This window comes from Pleurodeles waltl, chromosome 4_1, assembly GCF_031143425.1.
Source record: "Pleurodeles waltl isolate 20211129_DDA chromosome 4_1, aPleWal1.hap1.20221129, whole genome shotgun sequence".
Lineage (NCBI taxonomy): Eukaryota > Metazoa > Chordata > Amphibia > Caudata > Salamandridae > Pleurodeles > Pleurodeles waltl.
The window spans coordinates 541,285,456-541,301,743 of NC_090442.1; the positions used below are offsets into that span (position 1 = coordinate 541,285,456).

At 39.5% G+C, this 16,288-nt stretch overlaps 1 protein-coding gene across 1 annotated transcript in view; it reads left to right on the forward strand.

Moving 5' to 3' along the window:
• Nucleotides 1–203: 203 nt before the first annotated feature.
• The window catches only part of WNT2 (Wnt family member 2), a 182,102-nt gene continuing 166,017 nt past the window's right edge, over nt 204–16,288 (forward strand). The window contains exon 1 of the mRNA XM_069230070.1: nt 204–432. Coding sequence (XP_069086171.1) covers nt 240–432 — 193 coding nt within the window. The 5' untranslated portion in view covers nt 204–239. The remainder of the gene's footprint in view (nt 433–16,288) is intronic.

Consider the following 16,288-nt stretch of genomic DNA (forward strand, 5'->3'; position numbering starts at 1 on the left):
TCATTTTGTAAAGAGTGTTTGCGCGTGTTCTTGACTTGTGCGCTTTTGATAGGTGGCCTGTTAACCACGGCTACTACTATTTGGGGAGTTATTGACTTCCAAACTCTGAACATTTATGCCGCTGCCAATATGCTGTCAGTGTTTGCTATTGCTGTACACGGTCTGTGGTATCATTGCAGTCTTCTGATGTTCACAGGTACATGGGAGTTGTAGGCTCATCACCCTCCTCCTCCCGGGTGATGTGCAATAACATACCGGGCCTGGTGAGCCCCCAGAGGCAACTTTGCCTGCGCCACCCTGACGTGATGCAAGTGATAGGTCTGGGCGTCAGGGAGTGGACTGCAGAGTGCCAGCATCAGTTTCGCCACCACCGTTGGAACTGCAACACTCTGGAAAGGGACCAGTCTGTCTTCGGCAAGCTAATCCTGCGCAGTAAGTATGGAGTGCATGCTCCCTTTGACAAACTGTACATCATTGTCATGGCATAGTCATAGCAAAAGTGCAATAACAAAATAGTTCTATCAATGCCTGTGTGATATGTGGTTCTTGATTTGTTACTTCTCATTATTACCTTGGAGCAACCTTTGCAATTGAGCCTGGGCCCTACATGTGCCTCAATGACATTCCTCGAGCACATAGACGTCGATTCACCAAAATGTCAGGGGCAGCGGAAGTGGCATCACTTGCCTTCTAACCATAGTTACCACACAGGAAGTGACATCACTTGACTTTCGACCCTGGTGATTTTACAGAAAGTGATGTTACTCAGTCTGTCATATTTGTGGTGATATTAGTAGCAGAGTTATAGGTGGTAATAGTGGTGGTCTGGTATTGGTGGCGTGGTATTGGTGGTTGTGGTTTGGTGACTGTGATCAACCCGCATATTAACATTTATAGATATTGTACACACAATCCTACTTGATTTCTGTTTATCACATAATGAATGCTTTACCCCAAGATGACTATCCAATGTGGTAAATAAAAAGCAACTAATATATATATATATATATATATATATATATATATATATATATATATATATATATATATATATATATATATATGGTATCAACCCAGTTGCAGAAAAGCAGTGGATTCTTTGGAAATCCGTACCTTTTTTTTTACATTTAAGTAAAAAATGTATGCAGCACATACAAGTCCATAATTTTTTTTGTATTTAATGAGAACAAAACAACCAGTTTTGTAAAAATATACTTCTCTGGCTCCCCAGGTGAGATAGTTTTTAACCATGCATCCCATTAAGGGGTGTTTCTGAATGAGCTGCTTTTGTTTTACTAACAGTTGGCTGACTTCTAAGTTTTTAGTCATATATTTATGCACTGCTGAAAACCTGCCTTTTCTCAGACTAAGCTGTGACCACTGTGATCCTCTTATTGATACCTACTGCACCAGGACACCATAGGAGGTAACCATGTGTTCTACAGATATCTAGAGGAAAACAAATGCACCTGTTGGACAAAGGAATCCTGTAAATTTTTCTTCTGTCCACACATTCTTATGAAAACGCCCATGCGGTATTGCTCCGTCCAGTTCCTTTGCTACCTGGACAGAGCATTATGGCGAGGGCCACCATTGGAGGGAAGAAAATCTAAGACTATCCTAGTTGTATGCATTCACAAGCACGTGAGGTAATTGCCCCTTCAAAGAAATTGTAAGGAGTATAGAGGCTGAATTTAAAGTTTGAAAAGCCTGTGAGGACGAAAGAAAAATTGACAGGATTCTTTTGTTGGCAGAGCTCATTCTGCTCGCACCTTCCTCTGTCAGGATTGCGGGGAAGGAGAGAACGATAATTCATGACTTCTTGAGCATACAAACCTTAGAGAACTCTCTCATTGTTCAAGAAGATTAAAACCATTTATTAGTAGTGGGTCCTGAAGAGGTGGATGTAGAAGCATTGTGATACCCACCAAAACGGCGTTACTGCTTTTAGGAGTGATCCTAGTCCAGAACACAATAGCGGTTGAAATTTTGACATTTTTCCATTGTCCTTTGTGGTGTATGTGAAATGTGACTAGGAACTGTATGAATGTGGAATGAGAGAGGATGTGTTGGGGAAGGAGTGGATTGATGGGATGGGAGTGAAATGAGATGTATACATATGGGTTGCTATGTCTTTGGCTTTTTTGTAAACATATGTATATACAATACAATATCAAATTGTATGTAATCAATGTACAAATATTCAGGACACAATGATAAGTAATAATTTGTTGTCTTATAGAAATATATAGAATGTTTTGATAACGTGCAAAAGTAAAAAAACAATAAATATGTGTACTAGTGAAATATGAAAAAATAAAAAGATGTAAATACAATGTAAGTTGCTAGGTTTGGTTCCGAATCTGGTACTTGAGACAAAAAAAGAAGAAATACAGGTCGTGTGGGATATCTCATTACTTATGGAAATGGATCTGTAAACAGGCCTTAGAGCTCTCTAATGGCTTTTCATCATTGGCTAGGTCAATCCTCAGTCTTACAGAATGATTGATGGTGATTGGCCAAATCAGTTCTTGTGTTGTCAGTCACTTATTGTAATTATTTGCTAGCACCAACCTTTGTGAGTATAGAAAATGTGAAGGAACTGTGAGCAAAGTGGTTGAAGCATCTTCTGTGCTGAAGGAGGGAGCCTGGAGAAAAAGCTGTAGCAAGACCAGTGCAGGTGGCCAGTGGAAGTTAAGAAAATAAAGGGGCAGATGTATTAAACATTTTTGCGCTAGCAAATGGGCCAACGGCTGTTTGCGATCGCAAAAATGCATTTTGGTATGTATCAACTCCAATTTGCGATTCAGTGACTTGTTACCGAATCGCAAAATGGATTTGCAACTACCTACTGATTCAGTATTAGGAAGGGGCGTGTCAAGGGCGTCCCTTCCTAATACCGAATCGCAGAGGTATGCATGATTTTTTAGGACCGTGAATGCAGTCGGAAAACAATTGCAGTTAACACCAGTTTCAAATTGGTGCTAACCCATTTGCAAAGGGGAAGGGGTGCCAAAGGGACCCCTTCACCCTTGTGAATGCATGCAAAAACATTTTTTAAGAGTAGGCACTGCCTACTCTTAAATATTGAAAGGACAACTTTTAATTTTTATGCATAAAAAAAAGATTGCTTTATTTAAAAGCAATCACAGACATGGTGGTCTGCTGAGCCCAGCAAGCCACCATCCCTGTGATTGGAGCCATTCGCAATGGGTCGCAAATTGCAACCTACCTTATGAATATTAATGAGGTAGGTCCATTTGTGAGCCTTAATTGTGATAAGCAAAAAATCGCAATTTGGTCATCGCTATTGGAATTAACAATACATCTGGCCCAAAGTCTTATGTATTGTGATGTGTGTGTGCGTGTGTCTTTGCATTTTTGGGCCTTCAGTGGCATTAAGCCCAGCTTGGTCAAAACACTGACTCTCGCCCTAGGTAATCTTGGGCATATTGACTCATCCATATTGCGATGGTGCACACCCATTATATATTTAATTTGTTTTTTTTATACACTGTGAACTTTGCCAAAAGCTGATGGAACTCTGTACCATGTATACATATACACAATACAAAAATCAGATCAATAAAAATAACCTGGAAATTAAAATAATGTCACCAGTAACACAGCCATAGAAGAATTACCAGGAATCTATTACAAAATCTGAAATAGAAAGCGTTCAACTAAGTATGTTTTCAACACTTTCCTTGTAGCTAAATATAGGTGCTAATTTGTTCTGTGACGGAAGAGGAGTGGGCAATATAGGTTCTAGGAGTAACAAGTGAGAAGGTTTGGTTATCCATTCAAGATTTCAGACCATGTGGAAGATTGAGATATAGAGATGACCGCTGGCCATTAGTCATCTCTGTACCTTGAAAGGAACTGCCATCACAGCAGTTCCTTTCAATGCACAAAGAGTTTGTTCTACAATCGCCATAGGTTTTGATGGCTGTTCACTATACTTTTCAAGCAATTTTTGTTTTTCCAAAACAAATTTCCAAAGTGGTAGTTTGTTTTAGAAAATCAAAAACCACACCCTCGAAGTTTTCTGTCTTTCACTGCCAGGTTTTTGCTCATGTTAATAGACACATAAATACATTATGGTATCCATCCTAAATAGGGCCGGGATTGTAAAATCCTTCCTCTTATGGCTCCTACTCCCAGGGGCCATCTGGGGGCTTTTTCATTGCTGGAGCTAGAAGGGGCTCTGTCAACGGAAATCTTAAGGTTGACCATTCTGCAAATGATGCAGGCAGACCAAGGATCTGGCAGACAGGGAACTCTGTTGTATTTGCAACAGAGTGCCATGTCCACACAACTCCAAATGGGGGCATAAGTCTAGTCCCCTGATTAGCTCACGCAGAGAGCCAGGACAGAGGTGGGGTTATTTTAACAAGTTGAAAATAGAAAAACTTCTGTCTTACTCTAGATCAGTGATACTCAAAGTACGGCCCAGGGGCCGCATGCGGCCCCCCTGACATTTACATGCAGCCCAGGTCAAAAGCAACACTGTGCTGCTGTTTATTCGACTAAGCACTGGCCCTAGTAATTGTTAAATAAATGGGCCAAGTATTTATTTGGAGTCTAATTGAAGTTAAAGAAAAGGTTTAACTAGGGTGTTCTGGAACCCTTAACTTTAGAAACACCTTCATTATTAAAGACATCTTGCAGCAAACATATAAAAGTATGATCTATGTGAAATTCAAACAGTGCATTTCATTAACCTGCAGAACCATTTCACCTTAGTACACAAAATTATCAGTGCATTGAGAAGTATTTTTTAAAGTGATAGTTTTCAAAACTTAATTTAGAAACTTTCATCCCCTTCCATCCTACACACCCTGACAACAATGTGAACTAAAAGGCAAGTCAGTTGTTATGTGAACTCTTTGGGAGGGCTGGGTTTCTATAAAACATGAACAAGATTATAGTTTATTGAATCAGACACAGAAGGTTTTATACAGCATACACCCTGAGGAGATATTTTAAGGTTCTTATATGTGATGATGAAGAAAAAGGAGGTAAAGTGAAATAAAACATTTGCCTAGGATCACACAATATGGTTAAGTAGAGAAGCCGGGATTTAAACCCATGTTTCTGGTTTCACATTGGGCAATTCAGACCCTAGATGTATATGCTTCACTTCCCCTACACACACATTACCACTACCCCTCCCCACCCTACCCCCAGCCCTCCGACCGCCACCATGATGGCAGCAATGCGACCCTCAGTCACATCAAAGACCTAACAGTGAGGCCCCTGGGAAAATATTTGTGGGTACCCATGCTCTCGATAAATTTATTCTGAAGGTGATGAGCCATCATTCTTGATAGCATGATAAAATAACACAAGCAAAATACTGGTTCTAGCATATGGGTGAGAATTATTGCGTTTTTGAGCCACCCATGGTTTGATGATACTCACTATGGTTGAAATACTGGCCCGACATATTGATATTATTTCTTTGCATTCGTGGGCAATTCATGACATAATGGTGCCCATTCTGCAGGATATCAGTGTTTTCATGTATTGAAAGTGCATATTTGTGAGCAAAAGGTTTATATTCTGAAACTTACTAGCTGGTGTTTGTGGACAAAAGGACTGAATTTATATATATATATATATACATATATATATATATATATATATATGTATATATATATATATATATATATATATGTTAAAAACAGGTAATTGAGTGGCAATCAACACAACTATCTAAATCCATAATCTGTAAAATTAGGGTAGTTGTTTGGTGCTTGTCTATTTCGATCTTTTATATACTCTCTATTATTGAAGGATTTGAGCATTTTTTACTTCTTCATTTCTAATGGTTCTCAGTTATACTATATGAATGAAAATATACTTAGAAGGGGCAATGTGAGAAATTGAAATGAAATTAAAAAAAATCTAGATATGCTATGGTACATAATAGGCCGCATGAAGTTGCATTTTCTGGAACTACCTGCGTCACCTATTGTTTTCAAACATTTTTTCAGAAATTGTCCTGTAAAATGCAGCATGTTGCCATAATTTTCTGAAAATTATTTACGGGTAGATTAAATTGCTACATATTTAGAGAGGGGCAGGCTTAGTTGGAACAATTCAAGAGCAACTTAGGGGGCTTTTTGGTTTCTTAGGAAATATATTAATAATATATTTTAAAATTCATTGTGTAAGGGTTTTCTTGCAGGGGAGAATCACCCGCCACTGAACCCATATGAAGACTGGCTCATTCTCCCTGCAGATTTGGGCAGGCTCTGTGCCCCGACACTTTTCTTAACCAACATTGAGCCACTAAAATCTTCAACTTGTATAATGTTCCATGAGTACTGTATACACAAACCATATTAGGATATTTAAATAGTGGAAACCTATCATGAATAAATTCATAGGTTTTTAAAAGATGGTCGTGAAACCCCCCCTTCCTAATCTATTACATAAACAGTCATATACATTCTGAGTCAAAGGCCCCTTGTAACAGAACTGGAACCCTATTTGTGGTGATTTGTAAGAGAACTCTTGAGATATGTTATTGCTCACAGGAACATTTCCTTGAAAAGCTGTGCAGTGTTATTAACATTAAGCACCTGAAAATTGAATTGTTGATTCTAATAAATGCATTTGAAAAAATCTACAAAGACATCATATTAATGAGGCTTCATCTACATATTCACTTTTGCTGATGGCAGCAAGTGTGACAGATTCATTTAGAGTAATAGATACAAATATATTACTGTTCACATGGCAGCTATGCATTGTCTGAAGTCATTAGGCCTTCTCTTTCTTTTATTTTATTGTTTCTTCTGAGACACTGTACTTATGACTTAATTTTTCAACTGTATACAGAGAATAACTTTGTGCTGCTGATACTTGGCTTCCACCTTTGCGTTTCATTCTTCTAGTACAACTCGACTTGTACAATTTTGCAGTTAAATTGAAAAGCACTAGAAGTCGTACCACATAGGTGTGCATTCAGGCAGGTCACTTTATAAAATATATACTGTAAGAAATTGGCATTTTGTAGCTTGTTATGTTCCTGTATCTTTAACTGAAGGTCAGCCATATGATCCTTGGAGTCCTCTTCTTTGTCTGGGTACAAGAGAGACCAAGTCCAGTCATTCCAGGGATCCTCTAAGGTTGCAGGTGGCAGGTCTAGTTCTCTTCTGTTATCCATCAGGTGCTAGATTGTTCTGAATTGGGTGTCTGTAAATTGCAACATTTGTACCCGTCACAAGATGGTTAAAGTCTTTGGCCACACTGAGTTTGAGATCTTAGATCTTGGGGCATGTGGGGAGAGTGTTTTGTGGTAATTCTAGTGTTGTCCCACATCTAAAACAAAATAGCTTTTGAAGCAGTCACTGTACCCTCAATAAACCCAGAGGCAAATGTCTGGCTGTACAAAGCAGGGTTTTCAAGCATCCAGACAGTGGATACACAAGAATTGTTTTGGTACTCTATTCTCACCCCTTGAAGTGCTCCGTAAGTATTATACGTAAAACCCCAGCAGACTTGTTGTAATGTCTAATACTATAATGTCTAAAATAGAACTACTGTGATTGGAGCCTGCCTGGCTGGAGGGGGGCAAAGGGAGGGCCATGCCCAGGTGCCAATTTGACATTTGCCACTGCCTCATGGGCAAAAATACCTACACATGGTTGGCTTACAATATTTAACAGGAAGGTTTTGACCTGTGAAAAGGGGTTTATTTTGACTGATGAAATGTGTTTTTTAAAACTGCAACACCCAGTCTACAAATGGTAGACCTACAGTCATGTTTACACTGTCATTGTGGTGGCTGGCAAAATGGCTGCTCCAGTCTACTAGTGACATTTAACTTATACATCCCGTGTACTCTTTGTACCACAAAGATATATATGCAGTTAGTGTTATGCCAATTTTACCAGTTTTGCCTCTGGTTCGCTTGGTAAAGTACACAGGTTCGCCTGACTAAAGTACACAGAGTTTTATAGCAGGAAAAAATATAGGACCCAGCAAGAGGCAAAGAATCCAAGGTGACCCTGTAGAAAAGGAACATTTCCTGCACATACATTTAACTCAGAAGTTCTCCAGGTTAGTGCACGAGTCACAGACAACCCTGATCGGAAACATTGAGCAGTAATTAGCTTTCTCTGTTTTCTGCAGTGCACATATTAGCACAGATACATTCTGAGATAAATGTATGCTTTATAATGGGCAGTCACACAAAATGTCACCTTTGTACATGAACACAGTTATTATTCAGGCCCTAGCGATTAAAAACAGAAAATCAGTTGGGTGTGTTTAATGCTAACAATCGATCGCGTGCAGGAAAAATACACGTCTTCTTCCAAAACAAATACAGGAAAAAATAAAAAAGGAAAACATGCCAGTGTTCTACAAAGCGCCCAGCCCCAGAAGAATCAATAAACCAGAGTAAACCACATTTGTTATGATTGAACTGAGCTCTGTATACATAGTTGCTAGCTTCTTACTTCTTGGAAAATACTTCAAAGTAAAATTAGGAAATGTGTCCTCTTTTCAGTTTTTTATTGATTATACACTTGCCTCGCCTGTGCCCCGATAGACTGTCTACAGGTTTTATTTGCTTAATGGAAGTACATAAAGAAAAGCTCCCAACTCAGAAGCTTTCTATGCAACTAGTATGTCACACTATGTACTATGTATGACTAAGCAGCAGTGTAGTGGAACTGTAGGTTGCCAGCAGAATCAAACAGTAGGTTGACATTTATCATATGACACAAATGTTCCAGACATTTTCCTTTTTTTAATGATAAATGTAATTAGAGAAGCCTTTAAGCGAATCACAAAGAAGCAGATTATTGGTCTCGTATTGTCCTATTAGCAAATAAATGTGTATATCTGCAGCTGTAGAAGTATGCTTACATACAATTGCTAATGTGCAATTCTCCAACATTCACAGTAGTACTCTGGAAAGCTGTGCCCGAAGCTTGTTTCTATGGGTACTACTGGAATGCCATCTGACAGGTCTCAGTCCTCCCCAGCAAACTTCTACATAGTGTAGAATTCTGCACAGGGTAACGGAGTCTCCAGTGCAAATGTACATTTTTTCACTACAAGGAAACATTTTTAAATGTAAAGAAAGCTCTTCCCTTACACTCCTGAATGTGAATCATTTCCCTTCAGCTCCTGGAAAGTGTGTTTCTTCAGCTGTGGCCGGAGTAAATCTTTTTCAGGGAGTAAAGAGGTCTAATCGGACATTTCTTCAGAAGTGTCTGAGTTGGTAGGGTCAGAGGCCCTGTTGAAATACCCAAATGTGCCTTTGAAGTGGGGGAGACTTCAAAAAGTGATTTAGAACTGCACAAGGTCCCCTTTCAGTTACATCCTGTCTTCCAAGGTCCCAGTAGGGGGTTTGGCAGTCCATTGTGTGAGGGAAGACCACTGTCCTTTGACATGTAGGTGTCAGGCCCTCCACCTTCCCAGCCCAGGAAGACCCATTCAGTATGCAGATGTGTGCGGGTGTGACTGAGCATCCTGTGTTTGGGGTTGTTGGTGTGAAATGCACAAGGGAGCAGTCAAGTAACCCAGCCAGATATGGATTGGAAGGCACAGAAGGATTTAAGTGTAGAGAAATGTTCACTTTCAAAAAGTGGCATTCCTAGAGTAGTAATATTAAATCCAACTTCACCAATAAGCAGGATTTACTATTACCATTCTGTCCATACTAAATATGACCTGGCTACTCCTTTCAAATCAGAATCTACCACTCAAACAGTATGTGAGGGTAGCCCTAATGCTATCCTATGAAAGGAGCAGGCCTCACAGCAGTGTAAAATGAATTTACGCCACGAGGACATAGAGAACACACATGTTCATGTCCTGCCTTTTACCTACCTAGCACCCTGCCCTATGGGCTACCTAGGGCCTACCTTAGAGGTGACTTATATGTAGAAAAAGAGGTGTTTAAGGCTTGGCAAGTACTTTTAAATGCCAAGTCAAAGTGGCAGAGAAATTGCACACACAGGCCTTGCAGTGGCAGGCCTGAGACATGGTTACGGTCTACTTAAGTGGGTGGCACAACCAGTGCTGCAGGCCCACTAGTAATATTTAATTTACAGGCCCTGGGCACATGTAGTGTACTTTGCTAGGGACTTACAAGTAAATTAAATATGCCAATTGAGTATGAGCCAATGTCACTATGTTTTAGGGAGAGAACATATGCACTTTAGCACTGATTAGCAGTGGTAAAGTGCACAGAGTCCTAAAGCCAGCAAAAATGAGGTCAGAAAAAGAGAAGGAGGAAGGCAAAATATTTGGGGGTGACCCTGCAGAAAGGCCATTTCCAACATACAGGAACATACATGCTGCTCTCTGGTGGTTTAGAGGGGTTTGATAAAGCTGAACTTTTAGGATGCAGGGATGAGCTTCTTGGATAGACTCCAGTGTACGAATGTGAAAAAACATTAAGGAGACGTCAACACTTTCACAGTTTTGGACCCCTTTTTCTTTTAAAAAGTTCCTCAAAGTTTCAGGGACCACACCAGAGGATGAAACTCTCTCTACATTGGCTGACCTTGTAGTGCTTTTTTTTTACTCAGAACTTTTAGCCGTTTAAGGCTTCTCTAGCAAAGGTTTGTGTCAGTTCTGGGTTTATATAAATATGGCTACAAGTTATTCAGACGAAGAAAGTTAAGCAGGTTACTCTTTTGGTGAACTTGAATAAGCTCACAAGTCTCTTTCTTCAGGGATAGGAAGATAGAGGTCGGTTGTAGTAGAATCATTCATCATTAATGAACAAATGTACACATAGTGCAGCTTAACCAAACGAAAACATTTTCAATTAGAAGAGAAAAGCATGCAAAAATAGTAGACTAGGTCCTAAAAATGATATCAGTATTGGTAGGGAAAGGCAGACTCAAGCATCAAAACGAAAAATGACTTGAACAAACTCTTACTCTTCATAAACAATGTCGACTTGTGATTGACTATCCTGTCATTGCCAAAAGGAAGGAAGGCTTAAGGAAGAGGTCAACTAAACCAAAGGAAAAGAATAAAACCTCAAAAGGAACCAAATTCCGGTGACTCAGAATTTGCAGCGCTTTGTGAGTTTATACAGTGATGTGCTGGCCTCAGATTGTCATAGAACACCTTCCCCAACCAATGCAATAGCAAGGAAGCTGTTGATTTGGTACCTGAGGTGTATAATTCAGCTACCCATTGGTAAACACAAACGTCTGACCTCGGGTGAATTGATTGGCTGGAGCTCAAAGTTGTGGGGTATTATTTGCCTGGGTCCCCGCAGATCCGCTGGCTTGAAAGACCATTGGAAAAGCCTTCAAAGCATAAAAGAAAATAAAACAATGATTTACTGCAAGTTGAAAAACAATATGTTCTTTGTAAACATTTCTACTCCCACTGCAACGATTTGTACACCACGACCAGCCCACAAAAGAGACCGTTGTTCTCAACATGCTTGTTTAGAGTTCCATGCAACAGCATGCGTATTTGAATGAGACAGTAACATCGTGTGAAAGCAGTGTCCTAACACAATACCATCTAGTCAAAAAAGCTAAAAAAAAAATTTTTTAAACAACTAAGTGACAGAATTGAATAAGCAATAACCACTGCCTCCAACATCATTTATTAGTCCCTCATGTATGATGCCACGCCCTAATTCATCAAAAGAAGTGGCAGAGAAATTCAGTGCTGCTTTTCATTGGTAAACTTTCCCAGCATTAGCTGATAGTCAGAATGGAGCTCTTACTGTGGCATAAGGGATGATGGGATGATTTTCAGAAATATTATAGGTAGAAGTCATTTATATACAGAGATATGGAAATATCAGAAATGCAACTGCTACTCAAAAAGGTGCCTCCTGCGCGCTGGAAACATGGAATATTTCCAGCACTGGAACAAGTCAGATGGTCTCTGCAGTGGCCATTTTTGTCACAAAGATGGCAAACCGAGCTTTGCAGTAGGGGTTCATATCAGCTACGTGATAGAAATCTCAGCTAACTTTATTGATAAAAAAGATGAAAAAAAAGACTGTCAGTAGCATTTGACATGGGTGACTTTGGACTCTTGAGTCACAGAATGAGAAGTATTAATAAAGTGGCTTGATTAATGTCTTTGAATTTGCCCGTAATCGGGCCTAGTCACAAGGTAAATTCGGCTGTAAACGTAAGTTTATGACCAAATTTATCATATTTAATGCCTACCGGGGAAACGCATAGTGATCAGGGAGTGGGACTTTCCTTGATTCTTCCAAGGTATGGTTAGCCTTGGAAATTAAGAACGCCCATTAAAACATTTGTGAGCGTGAACAAGTGCCTGTAATTCCTCTTTGAGGCTGCAAAGTGTAGGAGGTTTACCCAGTACAATGGTGGCATAAAATCCCTTTCCAGCGTGGAAGGAGAACGAAACACTGCAGATTTGCAGAGGGAGTAGGGGAAGATGTTTTTCCATGACATCAAATATTTTCCTGCAGAGAAAAACAAAATAAAAAATTGGATTTGCTTAGGTAACCAAATTCCCTCTCTGCAAAGTTCTCCACTACATAGAACTCGTCACAGTGGGAATGGGATCCGGAAAGGAAAATCACATGACTTTTTAGAAATGGAAATGAACAGATGTATCTGGCGCAACTGTCGATAGGATTCCTATACATTTTTATGAATTCTAAAAGTAGTACATCTGCACGTGGTCATACATGTAAATCTAAGAGTGTAGATTTACTACTATTTTGTGTATTGGCCCCAGTGGGTTAAAATAGGTTCCTATGAGTCTACCAAGTGGAGTGCAGTGTCCATCAAGGATCCCCGTTTGGCACAGCTTTTGTTGAACAGTTTTATTAGATCTCTTTTGAAAACCAACAGAGATAAAATGTCTTCAATTTAATTCGTGTGCAGATAACAAGCAGATTTATCTGCCAAATCCCCTTGTAAATTAGCTGCGTTAAACACAATTCGCCCTAATCCACTTATTGTCAGTGAACTACAAAGACATTTTAATGCCCTTAAAAAAGTGATTGCAAGAGGCAGCCATATGGATGGATGACAGTCGCCTAGAGCTCAATGGAGTTGAAACAAGAGTACTTCTGCTTAGGTCTGTTGACAAGCTTCTGGAAAAAAAACTGGACCCCCAACATTTTTTGATTTTAGGCCGTCCAACGCCAACAGCATTTGCTCGAATGTTAGTAATCTGGGATGCTAAGTTTAATTTTAATCAGTAGTTAAGTCCTCATATTTTTGCTCGAGGCAACAGAAACAAGATAGAAGCTATACTGTACCCCAGGTGGTCTTCCGGTATATCTGCAGCATGTACAACAATCTGCAGCACGACTAGCAGGAAATCGCGAGGAATGGCACTGTTTCTGCTTCAAACCTTTTACATTGGCTTCCAAGGGAAACACGGATCATCTTTTGTTTTTCATGTATAGTTTTCTCAACATTACGAATTAAAAAAATACAGTATGGTATAATATAATTAGGCATTGTGCGAATTTCAAAGGGATTACAACGCTGCTATGCCCTTAAAAACATATTAAAAAAATTAAGCACACATTTATATCCGAGGATAATCAATACACATATGTATATCATGGATGCAAAACTCTTTGATTTTCTTGTGCATTATACAGGAGAGTTCGGAGCGTTCATGACTGTGCTGGAGCTTTACACATGACAATGTTCACTGTTTAATTAGGGAAAGGAGAGACATAGCAATAAGTCGACTCGAGCACATTGGGTCAGACTTACTTAGCCTTTGTGTCCCCCGTGCCTCAAGGGAGGCAACACAGAGCAACGCAAAAACATACTCAGGATTTACAAAGCTACACAAGCCTGATGTGTGTGGCGTTACGTGACTGTGTAAAGAAATGTAACGCAATGCAGTAGGTTGCACTGTGTTGTGTTACATTTCTTAGTTGTATAACTTTCCAGGGTGGAGCATGGGTGTTCCAGTGCATCCATCCATTTATTTCGCTCAGTTCCAGATTTGCTAAGCTGGAATTGTGTGAAATTGGTACACCTACCACAGAGAGCCTTAACAAGGAGAAAATCTTTTTTTTCTCGTTATTTCCTCTTATCATGCATGATACAACCTCTTCGCATAGAAAGAGGAACATGCCTCTTTGGGTTGTTTTTTATGCCAGAAGGTATTGCTTGCTGCACAAAAACAATTCAGTCCATAACAGAGGCACGGTTGCCCTATGCCACAAGGGAACCTGTGTTGGCACTAGGCAGCTAAAAGTGTGCCAGTGCAGGGAGAGAGCTAATGAACGCTATATAGTAGTAGATATGGCACTCTTCAGCTCTCTTCTGATCACACAATGCATGAGTCTTTGCCAGTCCATTTCTGACAATTCTTTCTCCCACATTTTCCTGAATGTTTCCAGTGAAGTTTTAGTCACATTCAGTAATGTATGATATAGTTGGGACACTGCTTTCTTCCCTCTACCCAGCTCTAACAGTAAGTTGAGTACTGCATCCGTCTGCTGAATACCAGTATCGTGGCCTCAGATTTTCTTCTCTGCAGTGATCCAAAGTACAGAAATTGCCATTGTGGAATGGAGTATATCTGTCTTAGCACCTGGAACGTATGTAAAATGTCACTGTCAAATAAATCACCCATTTTAGTAATTTTAGGTTCTGGCCACATCAATGTGTCTATCCATTGTGATGGCTTCCCATAGCTGAGCAAGAACCATAGTGTCCAGGTTTGTGAGCCTTATTTATTCCTGTACAATTAAAACCTGATTGATTCAAGTGGAGTAGGCTAGACACAAATAGTGTAATTCTGTTTACTAGCAATTTTTTGTGTGTTTTACAGGCTGAATTAAGCATTGATAGCAGACGGGTTGATAGCATTTCTAAGGGTTTTCAGTGTGGTTTAATGAGTACTGCTGTTATAACTTTGCTGTTAGTAGAGGCAGGCTGACATACTCATGTGCTCCTACAAACATGGAGAGTAGTCGGGAAGTCAATAATGCCCCATAGGTGACCGAAATTGCTGCAGAAATCCTCTCACTGACGGAATCTGTTGAGATATATGTACGGGATAGGATTGAACAGATTGTCAAACATACAGAGTCTCCTATAACTGAATTTAATATTGTCAAGCTGCTATTAGTAACTTTCCACCAATTTGGGATGCCTTGGCCATGGGTGCAAGGGTCCCCCTATAGGAAAAAATAGGGAAATTGAATAAAGTTCATTTAATGTAAAATAATTTGAAACAAATATACTTAATCTGGGACTACTTAAAGGAAAATATGCAGTGCTCCATCTCCGAAAACTAATTTTGAATTGATGTGCACATTTATGTAAACATATTAATTAAAAGAAATGTGATAAATATTTTACAAATAAAAGCACAAACCTTCACTTTTAATTTTATTTTCTATCTAATTTGTATCAAGTATGGTTATACGCTATGTTGTGATTTAAGCTAATGTTCAGATTTTTAAGTTAAAAATGTAATTATTTAAATGTAAGTTTATTATTATATTTAAAGTAGTCAAATGTATCTTTAATTATAGTTACCTTTTTAAACTTAAGAATAGATATTATTTCTAGTTATATAGTTAATATATTTTACAATATTGCCCACGTAATATTAGTGTTGTAGCTTGCCTTCACTGTTTTCAATGGAGTGTGTTGCAATACCAGTGGCTGACCATGTGTGGTGTTGGACTTACTCCATGTTGAGTGGGGAACACTTATGTTTAGTTTGCAGCTACAACAAGAATTAGATGTGTATTTTGTGAATTGCAGTTGTCTAAGCTTTAAGTGGTTGTTTGTTTTGGTGTAGAGTGGAGTGGAGTGGCGTTGAGTGGATTGAAGTGGCATGTCATAGAGCGAAATGGTGTGTTGTCGAGTGATGTGCAATAGAGTAGCATGTTGTAGAGTGGAGTGTCGTAAAATAGAGTGGTATAGAGTGAAGTAGAATGTTGTAGAGTGCATTGGCATAGAGTAGAGTGGCTTAGAGTACTATGGTGCAGAGTAGAATGTAGTGTCGTAGAGTGTAGTGGTGCAGAGTGCATTGGTTTTGAGTAAAGTTTTCTAGATTGCAGTGATTTACAGTAGAGTGCAGTGGGGTAGAGCAGAGTGGCTTAGAGTGGAGTGGCACAGCATAGATTGCAGTGGTGTAGAGTGGAGTGGCATAGAGTGGAGTGGCATAGAGTGCAGTGGTGTAGAGTAGATTGTTTCAGAGTAGAGTGAAGTGGCGTGGTGCAGGGTATAGTGTAGGCATGTAGAGTAGAGTGGTTACTGAGTAGAGTGTAGCGGCATAGATTGCAGTGTTGCAGAGTGGAGTGGTCTAGAATGGA